Source organism: Thalassophryne amazonica, chromosome 13 (genome assembly GCF_902500255.1).
Source record: "Thalassophryne amazonica chromosome 13, fThaAma1.1, whole genome shotgun sequence".
NCBI classification, from domain to species: Eukaryota; Metazoa; Chordata; class Actinopteri; order Batrachoidiformes; family Batrachoididae; genus Thalassophryne; species Thalassophryne amazonica.
In genome coordinates, this window is record NC_047115.1 from 9,147,861 (window position 1) to 9,160,283 (window position 12,423).

The following is a 12,423-nucleotide window of genomic DNA, read 5'->3' on the forward strand; positions in this document are numbered from 1 at the left end:
GCGCAAACGGTCCGGAGCCACAGCAGTTCGGACCCAGGGACCCCGCCGACACCCCCCAGGTGGCCGCGACAAACCGAGTCTGTGAAGAAAGAAAACATGAGGTGAGTCCAACTCCACACAGAGAGACACAACTCAAAGGTGCACGCAATCAGCAAACACTTCCTGGCTTAAATCTATACATCAGCTTCTCACCCTGCAGGCACGGAACAACACAGTTCAAATCTCCACTGCAGCAGAAGCTGATTAGACAATTAGCATAACGTGACAGCTCACTAACACAAGGTGTGAGGTACACCAAATCCATTGTCATTACTTTATAAAAGTCATCAAAACCTAATTACCTCAGGAAGTGTGCTGAAGAGCGTGAGACCTCACCCAATCCTCCTTCACAGAGTGTGGCGTCAAACCTGGAGCGGTCTCTGCGTCCGTGATGGTGAGATTGTTCTCCTGACGTCGATCTCACACGTCTGCTCACAAGGTCGAGTCTCTGGCAATCACACACTGTGCATTCAAGGTTTAAATGCAGCAATCTCTGATTAAGACAAAATACACCACAGCTGTGAGTCCTGATGACCTGCACGTGATAACAAGCCTCAGGTGTTCAGGGTGAGGTCCTGATGCTCAGCCACTCAATCCTGAATGCATACCACCTGGTGGGAGAAACAGAAAACAAAAACTAAGCCAGCCAAACACCCCAGCCCACAACAGTACCCCACCCTCACGGGAAGCCTCCCGGCGACCACACGGACCTGGGCCAGAAAAAACAAAGCCCCCCTCCAGGGACCATGGCTGGAATGTTGGCTGGGAACAAAAAACCCCTCCTGCAGCTTCAGCTCCTTGTGCTGACGATCCAGCTGGGAAAGGCCCGTCTCCAGGAGCTGTGCGTTACTGTGCTCTGACGACAGCTCCATCATCAGCTGCTCCACCTGCAACGTTAATCTCTTCATGCAGTCATTGATCATCTCAATGTTGAGCCTCTCCAGCTCTTCCCTCAGCTGGATAACGCACGCTCCCAGCTGCCTCTTCTCTGTCAACAGGGAACTCCATGCCGAGACCATCACTCTCATCCTGGAGCCCATCCTTTCCCATCCTGAGCCTGTCTGCAGCAGACTGCTCCGCAGCTGACACTCCAGTGCAGAGACATCCTTTGTTGACTTGAATGGTCTTGCCCTCTGTTTCGTTTAACAAACCTGTTAGAGTCTCCACCTTTGCGTTCATTCCTGTCGACTCTTGCTTTAGTTCACTTTGCATAAGTTTGGCCAGGCACTCAGCCTTCTTCCGACTATGTGTTAAAGTCTGCTTAGTCATAAACAAAAAAAAGACAAACACAAACAACCATACCAACCCCCCCTCCCCAGTGGACCGTTCCATCAAACCCCGGGAAGAGGAGAAAAGAAAAAACACAACCCAAACTTAAGCTTGCAAACAAAAAAAAAACGCTAACACCCCCCCCCCCCCCCCGGACCACATGTAGGGACCAACACCCCCCAGAGGACATCCCGCCAGCTCCAGGAGTAATAACCACAGCCGAGGTCCCTCTGGGATCCAATGTCACCCACGGGGACTCCCAGCGCCTCCCAGAGGACCGTTCCATTAAACCCCAGGAGACGCCCCCCCTCATGACTAACAGACCCAGCCCCGGCCGTCTACGGCTAGATGGACCCACAGTCCTTTCCCCCCCAGAGGACACCACAGTCACACCCTGAGGGCAGAAACTGGGGGAAAAACAAAAAAAAAATACATACAAACAAAACAACAACCCCAACCCCACCCCCTCAGCGCAGTGGAAACTGGAAGTACGTCCAGTGTCACCAACCACGACTATACCCCAAAAGTCAACCGGGAGTAGTGGAACAGCGGTAATGGCATACGGCACAAGACGGCGCCACCCCTCCGACTTTTAAACCAGCCACCAGCTGCGGGTATATCCCACTGCCCCAAATCTCAGCTACGCCGATGGCGTACGGCTCAAAGGCGCGCTGAAGCCGCAGGTGGAACAGGGAGGTAACAAAAAAAAAAACCCTAAACCCCCCCCACCCGGGTGCAGAGGTTACCTGGGAAACGCCCAGCATAACCGAACTGCACCACCCCAGCAACGCCAATGGCAAACGGCACAGAGGCGCGCCAAGGCTGGAGGTTGCAAAGGGAATTAAAAAAAAAAAAATACCCCAACCCCCCCCCTCCCCTCCCGGGTGCAGAGGTGACCTGGGAAACGCCCAGCATAACCGAACTGCACCACCCCAGCAACGCCGACAACGTACGGCTCAAACGGTTGGGGCCGGAGGAGAAGACAGGGAATAAAAAAAAATACCCCAAACCCCCCTCCCGGGTGCAGAGGTTACCTGGGAAACGCCCAGCATAACCAAACTGCACCACTCCAGCAACGCCGACAACGTACGGCTCACACGGCTGGAGCCAGAGGAGAAGAGAGGGGACAACAAAAACAAAAAAAAAAGAAAAAAGAAAAAACAACCCAATTACCCCCCCATCACCCCCCAGAGGACCGTCCCATCAAACCCTGGGAGGTGAAACCAAAAGAAATAAAAAAGAAAGACTAACAGACTAACATAAAGTCACCTGGGTCAAACTATGCTCCAGACAGCCTGCATTTTCAACTCCACCAGACCACAGACAGTGCTTTAAAAACCCACAAAAACAACAAATTAACCCCTGATAAAACACCTCATACTAAAACAAGAAACAGATAATAGACCAATAAAAAAACTACCATTGGCCTACATCGTCAAGTGCAAAGAATGGAAAAACGTATTTTCCATCCTTTGAACCTAGACGGTAATGTGACTCTGTCACCAACAGAGGGAGCCAAAGTGCCAAATAAGAAAATCCCTGTGGTAACAGAGTAAAAACCAATACACACTGCTGCAAACGACAGCAGGTTATACCAAACAGCTTAACGTGCAAACTAAATAAATAAATGCAGTCAGATCTTTGGACCAAAAAATGACTTATATTTACACATAAGATCCTTCTGAATGTAGTAAAGTAAATCTGCAAGCCCAGATCTGTCATTCAATGGAGAAATCTTAGTTTTAAAATGACAAATTTACAGCTAAAATTTAGCCCTCCGCAAAACCGAGACGTCAGAGAGACAGAAAGACACTATCCCAGCATGCATTGCGCGCGCCAACTGTAATTTGTGGATTTACATCAGTTTGCATCTCTTACAAAAGCACCTTTTTATTGTCTTATAGAGGGTTTTCATGTGACGTATCGGTCACGTCATTTTGTGTCCCGCGGCCATTCTGGATTACAACGCGGTGGCCACTGTGATTACACTTTGTGCATTTGGCGAACAGTTGTAGAAGTTTCAACGTCGGAGTGAAGAAGCCTCACGGCACCGTGGCGCTGTGAGAGATCCGCCGCTAACAGAAATCCACTGCTCCCAGAATTTTATTTTATTTTATTCGGTAGTAAAATTATACAACAATACATAATAATACCGCAGAGGATAACACAAGAACGCTTCCAATACGGATGCTTATTTACATTGTGGTCCTCGAGCACCAAGCTGCTGATCCGCAAGCTGCCCTTCCTGCACCTGGTGAGAGAAATCGCTCAGGACTTCAAGACCGACCTCCGCTGTCTTGCGGTACGTTTGGTGAGTATACATTTCTTTTATTGTTGCTTGAAAATGATTTTTGGGGACTTTTCCATACGCCCATTTGATTGAGTGGTGTCGCATTGAAAATGTACTGTCTTTAGCCTCCGGTGTTACCGTCGCGGGGTACGGATGCGGGACCTGCAAAGAATTCAAGTCATTAAAAAGATATAAACCTCTCTCAGCAGCCATGGAGCTCTGCGGATTTTGCCGCAAGAAGTCTGTCCTTGAGGGCAACAGGTGTTACTGGCCGCTCCGCATCAAAACAGAGAAGAACGGAGAAGAACGTCGCCCGCTGTCGATGTCGCCACTGGTCTGAGCATGCAGAGCTGTGTCTCACATTCATTGCAGCTTACTTTTGGATGTTGAAATCCGAATGTGTATAACAGTAACATTACTAACAGATAAAATCAATTTCAATGCAGGATCGGACTGAAGGCTTTTTTTTTTTTTGATCGGACTGAAAGCGCAAGCGCATCGTCTTGTCCCCGACGTCATGGAAATGACCCGGGTGTACAAACTGTTTTCATGGAGGGCTAAATTTTAGCTGCAAATTTGTCATTTTTAAACGAAGATTTCTCCGCTGAATTACAAATTTGGGCTTACAGATTTACTTTACTGCATTCATAAGGGTCTTATAAATACATATCAGCTATTTCTTTCTGAAATCTGACCACATTTATTTCAATGCAGGTCTACTTTAAGCAAAAAGACTATTGATATCGATGGATCGAATCATTTCTTAAGGATACCCGAAAAGAACCCCAACCCTAACAGGAACACGCTTTTTTTTATATATATATATAAAACTCACATTAAAGACTCATGATTATCATAGATAAACACCTAAATACATATTCTGATTGAACTCACCTCCATAATAACACAGTGTTGCAAACAAGTTGCTGCAAATGCTTGTTTACACTGACAATGAAATCTCAGCCTCCCCAGCGAGAACGTGATTACGCGCGAGATTTGACACCATCAAGGTGTCTATTCAGGAACTTTTCTGCTGAATGTCATCTGATTTTTTTTTTTTTGGCTGCGTCTTCTGAAGAAACCACCATTCATGTGTTGATTCAAGAGATTAAAGTTTTACAGAAATTACAGGATTATCATTCTCATTTTATAATTCTTTGAAAGGATTCTTCATAATCTTCAAATGATAAAATCTGACAATTTAACCGGTGACCTCAGACAACGACTGGATGTGTTTGGTACCAGGTTCTAGAATTTGAAGGTTATTTTGGTTTTGGAACCAAAGAAGAACCAGTCACGACTGCCTGTGGTGTGCTCAGGGCATTTGTAAACACAACGCTATCTGTGTTACACTTTTCCTTCCTGAATGTGCGTATACTGAAACCACCTTTTATTTTATTCCAACTTTGTCTCACTGGAAACAAGTGAAAGCGGTGCAGCCAAAGAATTCTGAGTTTGGATTGATGGAGTGCATCAACCAACATGATTAGCTAAATCTGCAGAGTTTGTTAGCTTACGTAGCAGTAGTGTTGTCATGTAATATGCAGTGTGTCCACTAGAGGGTGCCTGTGGTAGTGTTACAGTGTGTTTCTGGCCTTGGAAAAGAACATGGTGACTATATGCTCAGCATGTAAAGTAGATAAACTGTTCCTAATTATCCCCTCTTTGGTTTTACATCAAATCTGACAAGGACACAGCTTCAGGCGACATTTCACAGGATGTGTTTGAGCAGTAAATGTGGACGTGCACAGCCATTGTGTTAACATAAATATGGTAATGTGGAACTCTTCCCGAGTGTTTATTGCTACTTTCGGGATCACAGAGAACCAATATCTGTCAAAGAGACTGTCCTCCTGCAACCCCTGCACCTGCCCCGGTGGACAATGCTATCTTCAAGACTGTTGCTAGGCATCAACCATCAGTTGCTAGGCAATGGTGATGGCGTACACCGAGGTGCTGAAAGAGTAAAACTGAGGACAAGTAGAAGACGAAAAAAAAGGCAACGCAAAGGACAACCGTTCTTCAGTCCTTAGCAGGAGTAGAGAAAAGAATTCTGTCCAGTTGGTGGTGCTACTGCTGCATGTGCCAAGATTTTCTCACTGGAGGTGTTGTGATCTTGTCACTATCCTTTACCTTGAGTCCTAGTTGAGTCCCAAGTCCCCGAAGTTCCAGTCCATGTCTCAAAAGAACGGCCCGAGTCGGTCGTCATTACAGTGTTACAATCAATACACCTATCCATATCTTACAACAAATTATTCTGGCCTTTTGTTAAAAAATGAAAATAAAAATTAAAAAATCTAAATCTTCATCTTCAACTTCAAAGTCTGAATGAAGTCAATCTTCAAGTCCTTCACCACTGCTCAAGTCCAAGTTAAGTTCCGAGTGACTTGAGTGTCAAACTTTTATTTGTGGTGGCACTGAACCAATTTCACATAATTAATATACAGTTTGTAAAAGGAAAGGCAGTTTTCTTTTAGAGCTCAACCAATGTGGATTTTTTTGGGGGGGGGGGGGGGGGGGCGCTTCATACTGATATTGGGGAGTAAAAAAACTTTACAACACAGATGTAGCTGCTGATTATATAAATTAAAATGACCGTGATTCGTAACATTTCATTATCAAGTCCTTATGACAAAGAAATGTAATAGAGGTTTGATGTTTTACAGTTAAAAATGTATTTTTATTATAAATACTATAAATATAACAACCAACACAGCCTTCACTCAGTTTAGCAGTCACTGTGTGGCAGTCTGGTGGTTTAGCGACCACTTGTCTCTTGTTGCTGTAAAATGCTCGCTCTTATTGAAAATGAATGGCAGCTCATCGCTGTCTCTTGTAGCTAACATGGCCAATGGCCGATGGGGGTCCTAGTCACGCTTGACAACATAGTAAACAATGCTGCTGTACCACCATCTGCTGGATAACCAGTGTAACGGCACCATTCAAACAACATAGTGTTTTTCTGTGTTATAAAAGTTGTCATATCTGCAAAAATTATGCCAATACGTGTTTGTGAAAGGGTCATATCGATGGGCTCTACTTTTTCTTTTTCTTTTTTTTTAATTGTCCAGACTGTGTGGACCTTGCACAGCTGTGCTTCTGCAGACTCGCTGTCCAAACCCAACTGTGTTGTTGAATGTTTGCCAGATGGAACACAGACATAAAATTTCAATTTGCTCAGAACTGTGAAGCTGTTGAGCAGCAAGCGTCATAAGGTGGCATGAACGTTAAGCATATATAGAGAGGGGGGGCCAACGTGGATAGCAACAGGCCTGTTTGTGCACTGAGCAAGTGCGTCTGGTGACATCTGCTCTGAAGGTCACACGACTGCAAGGGGCCTATACTCATTTGAATTTACATTATCCAAACAACCCTCCCCATCCCCACCTCCACTCATCGTTTTTTTCTGCCCGTCTCTCTGATTGCATGCGTGTAATTAACAGATTTTGACAGTAGCGGAATCTTGTTCTGCAGTTCATCATGTGTCAGTCGCCTCTATGCCAGTCAGACTCAGCTGCAGATCTTGACCTCCATCTACTGGCTGCTTGTGGATAGTACAGAGTTTTTGTACACTTCATGGTACTTTATTTACAGTACTCCATACTGACTATCTGTTACCAATTTGTCATAGGGCCTATAATGAAATTTAAGATGAAATATTCTTAAATTGTTAGGTGGAAAGGAAACTGAAAAGTAGTTTACTTTTTGACCCAAAACATATCGGAGACACACAATTATAATAAACACTTTGGATGGAAAGGTGGAAAAGTTTTTTTTTTTTTACCCCTTTAGTTTTTGTATATTTTTGCAATTTGGAGAGATACATTACAAAAAATATTCTACAAAAATAAAGTTAAATAGTTTATACTTGAGTCAAGTGCAGCGTGGTGGCCAAGTGGTCAGTGCACTTGACTCCCGTGTCCATGCTCCATGTCATGGGGAGTTGTATCAGGAAGGGTATCTGGTGTAAAACTGGATCTGCTGAGGTGACCCCAAGTCAAAAGGGAGAAACTGAAAGACCGTACTAGTTTTGGACCTGTGTAAAACAGCTGAGGGCAGTTCAACATCCGGAGATCTTTACTATTGGGGCTGATGTTCAATTGGGTGGAGATTTTGTTCTTTACCTCCATTTGGGAGACTGGTGTCATTGACTAGGAGAAAGGTCTTGTTGCACCTGTCTGAAAAGAAAAAGCCAATCATACGGATTGCAACTTCAGGGATATAAAACTGCTCTCTGTGCCGGTGTTCTGTCGAGATGAGGTGTGCCGTCGAGATGAGGTGCGTGGCACCTCCGGTCGACAGATAAGTCTGTCGAGATGAGGTGCGTCGTTGAGATGAGGTTCCTCACGTAACTGCATATGTGTGCACTGAAAAAATTACTTGACGAAGTTTGCTTATTTTGATGGGCAAGTAAATGTATAAATTGCTCATCCAAACGTAGTAATGTATAAAATCTACTCACTATAAAACGATAAGTATTTTTAACCTGGAGTTAGCTTATTTCGACAGGCAAAATATACATATACATACATTTATGCTCCTAACGTAAAATACAGAAAATGTTTTACTTACTAGGCTATAAATACACTGAATACAATTAATAAAAAAAAAACTTTGACAGAAAAAACAAAAAAAACAAAACAAAATGCGCATGTGCAGTTGCACGTCGAGCGAGTTACATCATCTCCCCATGTGCAGTTGCGCAAGGCACCTCATCTCGATGGGTGACGTCTTCAAGTCCAGGGTAGAGCGATGTGCGCATGCGCAGTAGTGCGACGCATCTCATCTCGACGTTCACCTCATCTCGACGGGACACCGGGAAGGGTACCAGCAAGGGTCATCGTTAGTCCCAGATACTTAGTGCTCAGTGACTGGAGCAGTTTGCTTCATGTCGACGAAGTCGACCATTGACCACGTCCTACATGACTATTGGCATTGGTTCTTTGCAGCCGATCCTGATTTACGACGAGTGTTTCAGTTCAGTTTGATTGAATCGGACTGCTATGTGAGACATCTCGAGGATTCATGGGATCCTCAGGAAGGTTTGGGTTTGTCATGGTCCTGGATCAAGATTAAGCTCCAGGCTTTTAGTGACTTCCTGGGACCTAGTGGTGGGACCATTGGGGCCACCTTGGGCCATTTGGTGGGTTTGGTTGGTATGATGCTGGTACCAGTATCTGCTGACATGGTAATAAAAACATCTGGGAAGCATGTACACTGCTCATGTAAAACTTTCACAGTGGAGATTTTTGCTACTGCTTCAATGAAGAACACAACATTTAGGTTGTTTTGGGGAACAAATGGGCGAGATGAATAAGGTTTTGTTCAGATTGATGCCTGTTTTGTGCTGCTGAATGCGGCAAAAATTGGTGTATAAATGTTGCCAGTTAGCTTTACTGTTGCTCAGGTGATCCTGAGTACAAGTAATCGATGATCATGTCAGAAAAATTATTTTACTTTCCTATTCAGCTATTTCCTTTGAGCCTTCCGATTTATTTAATTGTTTGTGTGTTGTGTTTAGCTGCAGTGGGCTCCAGCGACAATGAAGAACGCGTCTTTCGGCAGCGGATGCGTCCCAGAAAGCGACAGGGGGCCGTTCGCCGGAGGGTCCACCAGGTCAACGGACACAAGTTTATGGCCACGTACCTGCGGCAGCCCACCTACTGCTCCCACTGCAGGGACTTCATCTGGTGCAAAACCCTCTTACATCTACGCAGTGATTGTTAGAGTTGGGACGACTAATGAAAGTCACGAGTCAACTAGATGACTGGCCTCCACAATACGGTCAAATCTAAGCAGCGGGACTCCAAATTGACTTTAATTTAAAAAAAACAATTCAGTCTCTGTTTTTGAAAGCTGTGCTGGAAAATCAGAAGGATCCTGACATAGGTACTAAATGCAAAGAAATGTTTTAAAACAACCCGTTATACAGTTAGCCGCATATCTTAGCCTAGCCACCCTCCTCGGGTGCCGCTCTCCACTGAGGCATTACAAATCGGCTGCCGAGGACTGGCTGTGTCGAACCCTTCATTGGCATTTGGCTTGTAATCAGTGTTCGGCGACCACAAGAAGCGGTTTACTGAGGGTGTTGTTAGCTTGCCCCATGCCATTCCCTGAATTAGCCAGTTAGCCTGTGGCGATGTGTGAATTCTAAATCAATAATGTACTGGCTAATTTAATTTTTGTCCCAAGTGAAAAGATGAACCCCAGAATAGAGCCCAGGTTGAAAAATATCAAATCGCCCCTTTTATTAGGGCATTAAAAGCATCTTGAACGCGTTGGGCAGCGCCTTATAGCTTAATTGTTGGTGCATCACGCTTCCTTCCTGCTAGCTTTGTTGTGTTTGTCTGGAGCTACGTTTATTGGCTCACACATTCTTCCTCTCTGATCTTTAGGGGCGTTTTAGGAAAGCAGGGCTACCAGTGTCAAGGTAGGATGCTCTTTAATTAGCTCGCACCTCCCTGTTTTATACGTTTGCCTGCTCAGTGTGTAATAATAATCTTTTTTTTTTCTCTAGTGTGTACTTGCGTGGTCCATAAACGCTGCCATGAGCTGATCATTACCAAATGTGCAGGAATGAAGAAGCAAGAGGACACCATTGGGGAGGTACAAGAGTCTTGTGTAGATCTTATAAATAATGAATAATTTGCAAAGTCGAGATTATCGAACAACATGTGGGTAAAGACTGCTTTGGAGAGTAAACCTGAATATTAATACCATCAACCGTAATTTCACGCAGAAATGGTTAAAAGCTGTTGCTGGAGGCCATGTGGTACACATTTAGAGGTTAACAAAATTTTTACTCTTGTTAAATCTAAAGGGTACCAAAATTACGACAAAACCAGACAGGTCCACTTCAGTTTGAGTGAAGTTAATGCAGGTCTTTGCAGATTGACTCATACAAATCTACTTTTCAGCTCTAAAGGCCTTTGTTTGCTTACAGTCAGGTCCATAAGTATTTAGACAGTACTGGTCCCTGAAATGAAACAATCAGGATGTTCTTGGAGTGCAGACAAGTAGGGCCAACATCAACCCCAAGGCCCATTGGTGCCAGAGCTTATCCCCAGATTCTGCAGCGTAAAGTACTTCAGACTCTATGGTTTCTTGTGGATGTGATGCCAGTCCATCATAGGTTACTTCCCCTGCAACTCCAGGACCCATTTACAGATGACAATGCAAATAAAGTTTCAGGCAGCGTGAGCAGGAATTCTGCCCAGGTCGAGATGTTGGTAGCTCAACTCCCATCTCACTGAGCTACATGCTCCAACAATCTAAGAGGTGCAGTAAGAATGAATTCATGCAGTCACCAAAATGTGACATTCGTTTTGTGGACTGTAGTTGTGGTGAAAAGGGGGTGGGACTTCATGCCGAACGGTCATCTCAAGATGATATTTGAGCAGCATTTCTTTTCAAAATTCAGGATCCTAATGCATAAGCACCAAAACTGTGAGTTGTGAGTTATAAGCAAACAAAGTCCCACCTTCACATTCTTGCATTTTTCTGCTTCAGCCCTTTTAAAACGTCATTTTTCTGAGCGTTTGTCTGTTTGACAGTCCTTCTATTCTCCTGCAGTCAGTCGGGTCTCAGAGGTTCAGCGTCAATGTGCCACATAAGTTCCACATCCACAATTTTAAAGTTCTCACCTTCTGTGACCACTGTGGTTCTCTGCTGTGGGGTCTACTGAGACAAGGACTCCAGTGTAAAGGTAGGAAAAAATATTAGGTTATAAAAAGCTCCTAATTTAATGTGACTGTCATGTTAAGGCCATTCAAGATTCAAACAGCAATGACACTTTGGATTTTTACACAAATTATGTTTGTAAATGTTTGAAAAAAAAAATCACTGTCTCAGTGGGCTTTACTTGTATGGTGTGTGTGTGTGTGTGTGTGTGTGTGTGTGTGTGTGTGTGTGTGTGTGTGTGTGTGTGTGTGTGTGTGTGTGTGTGTCAAGTGTGTAAAGTGAATGTTCACAGGCGCTGTGAGAGTAACGTGGCTCCTAACTGTGGCGTGGATGCCAGAGGCATTGCCAAAGTCCTCTCTGACCTTGGAGTGACGCCAGACAAGATCTCCAACAGTGCCCAGAGACGGAAGAAGGTGACTCAGCATCCATCTTCAGAAAATTAAGTCAAGAATGATCTGCATCAGGTGTTTTAGACCTGAAAAGTCCCATCTGGGTAACCCTACAGTCATGGAAATTTGTAATGGTGACATTGTAATTTCCTTATGCTGCATTCACATTTTGTCAGCAGCAAAAACTGTCACAGTGGTCATCACAGCAGAATTCCTGTCATCTGTCAGACGACAGGTGATGACGTAAGGTACTGCTGTTTTTCAGTGATGCAACAGTGTTTTAGAGTTTTGCACAGCATTATATTAAGACAAGCTGTGGCTCTGAAAGTAGCTTAAAAAGTTAATTTTTTTATGAGGTTTAAGCTTTATTCCTTTCTGAAATCTCACACAAATGACTCCTTTTACCTGTTTAAAACCAGGGAACTCTCTGCACTTAAATAATCCGTCGCTTGCTGTATGTTTTTCTTCCTCATTAAAGACAAAACAACATCTGGTTTGGCCTTGTCACTACAGTAACATCAAAACTGAAAAAAAGTTTAACTTTTTGACAGCAAGTGCCACCGCATTGTGCGACTGCTGCTCTCACAGCCAAAGGCAGCTGCATTTTTTTGAATGATTATATCATCTCCTCAGGACTAATCTGTGAGAATTTCAAAGATTGCAGGGAAATGCATTAAAAAAATGGAATTCGCTAAAGTTTCAAATTGAGCTACAGAGTGGAAGTTCGGAAGTTAACCAATTAGGCAAAGCTGAACT

General features: G+C 44.2%; 1 protein-coding gene across 2 annotated transcripts in view; it reads left to right on the top strand.

The window, feature by feature from the left end:
* The window catches only part of LOC117523126 (protein kinase C epsilon type-like), a 110,457-nt gene that overhangs the window by 47,096 nt on the left and 50,938 nt on the right, over positions 1–12,423 (top strand). For both annotated transcript variants that reach the window (XM_034184544.1, XM_034184545.1), the window contains 5 exons: positions 9,120–9,288; positions 9,994–10,028; positions 10,116–10,204; positions 11,171–11,303; positions 11,549–11,691. In XM_034184544.1, the coding sequence (XP_034040435.1) occupies positions 9,120–9,288; positions 9,994–10,028; positions 10,116–10,204; positions 11,171–11,303; positions 11,549–11,691 (569 nt within the window). The remainder of the gene's footprint in view (positions 1–9,119; positions 9,289–9,993; positions 10,029–10,115; positions 10,205–11,170; positions 11,304–11,548; positions 11,692–12,423) is intronic.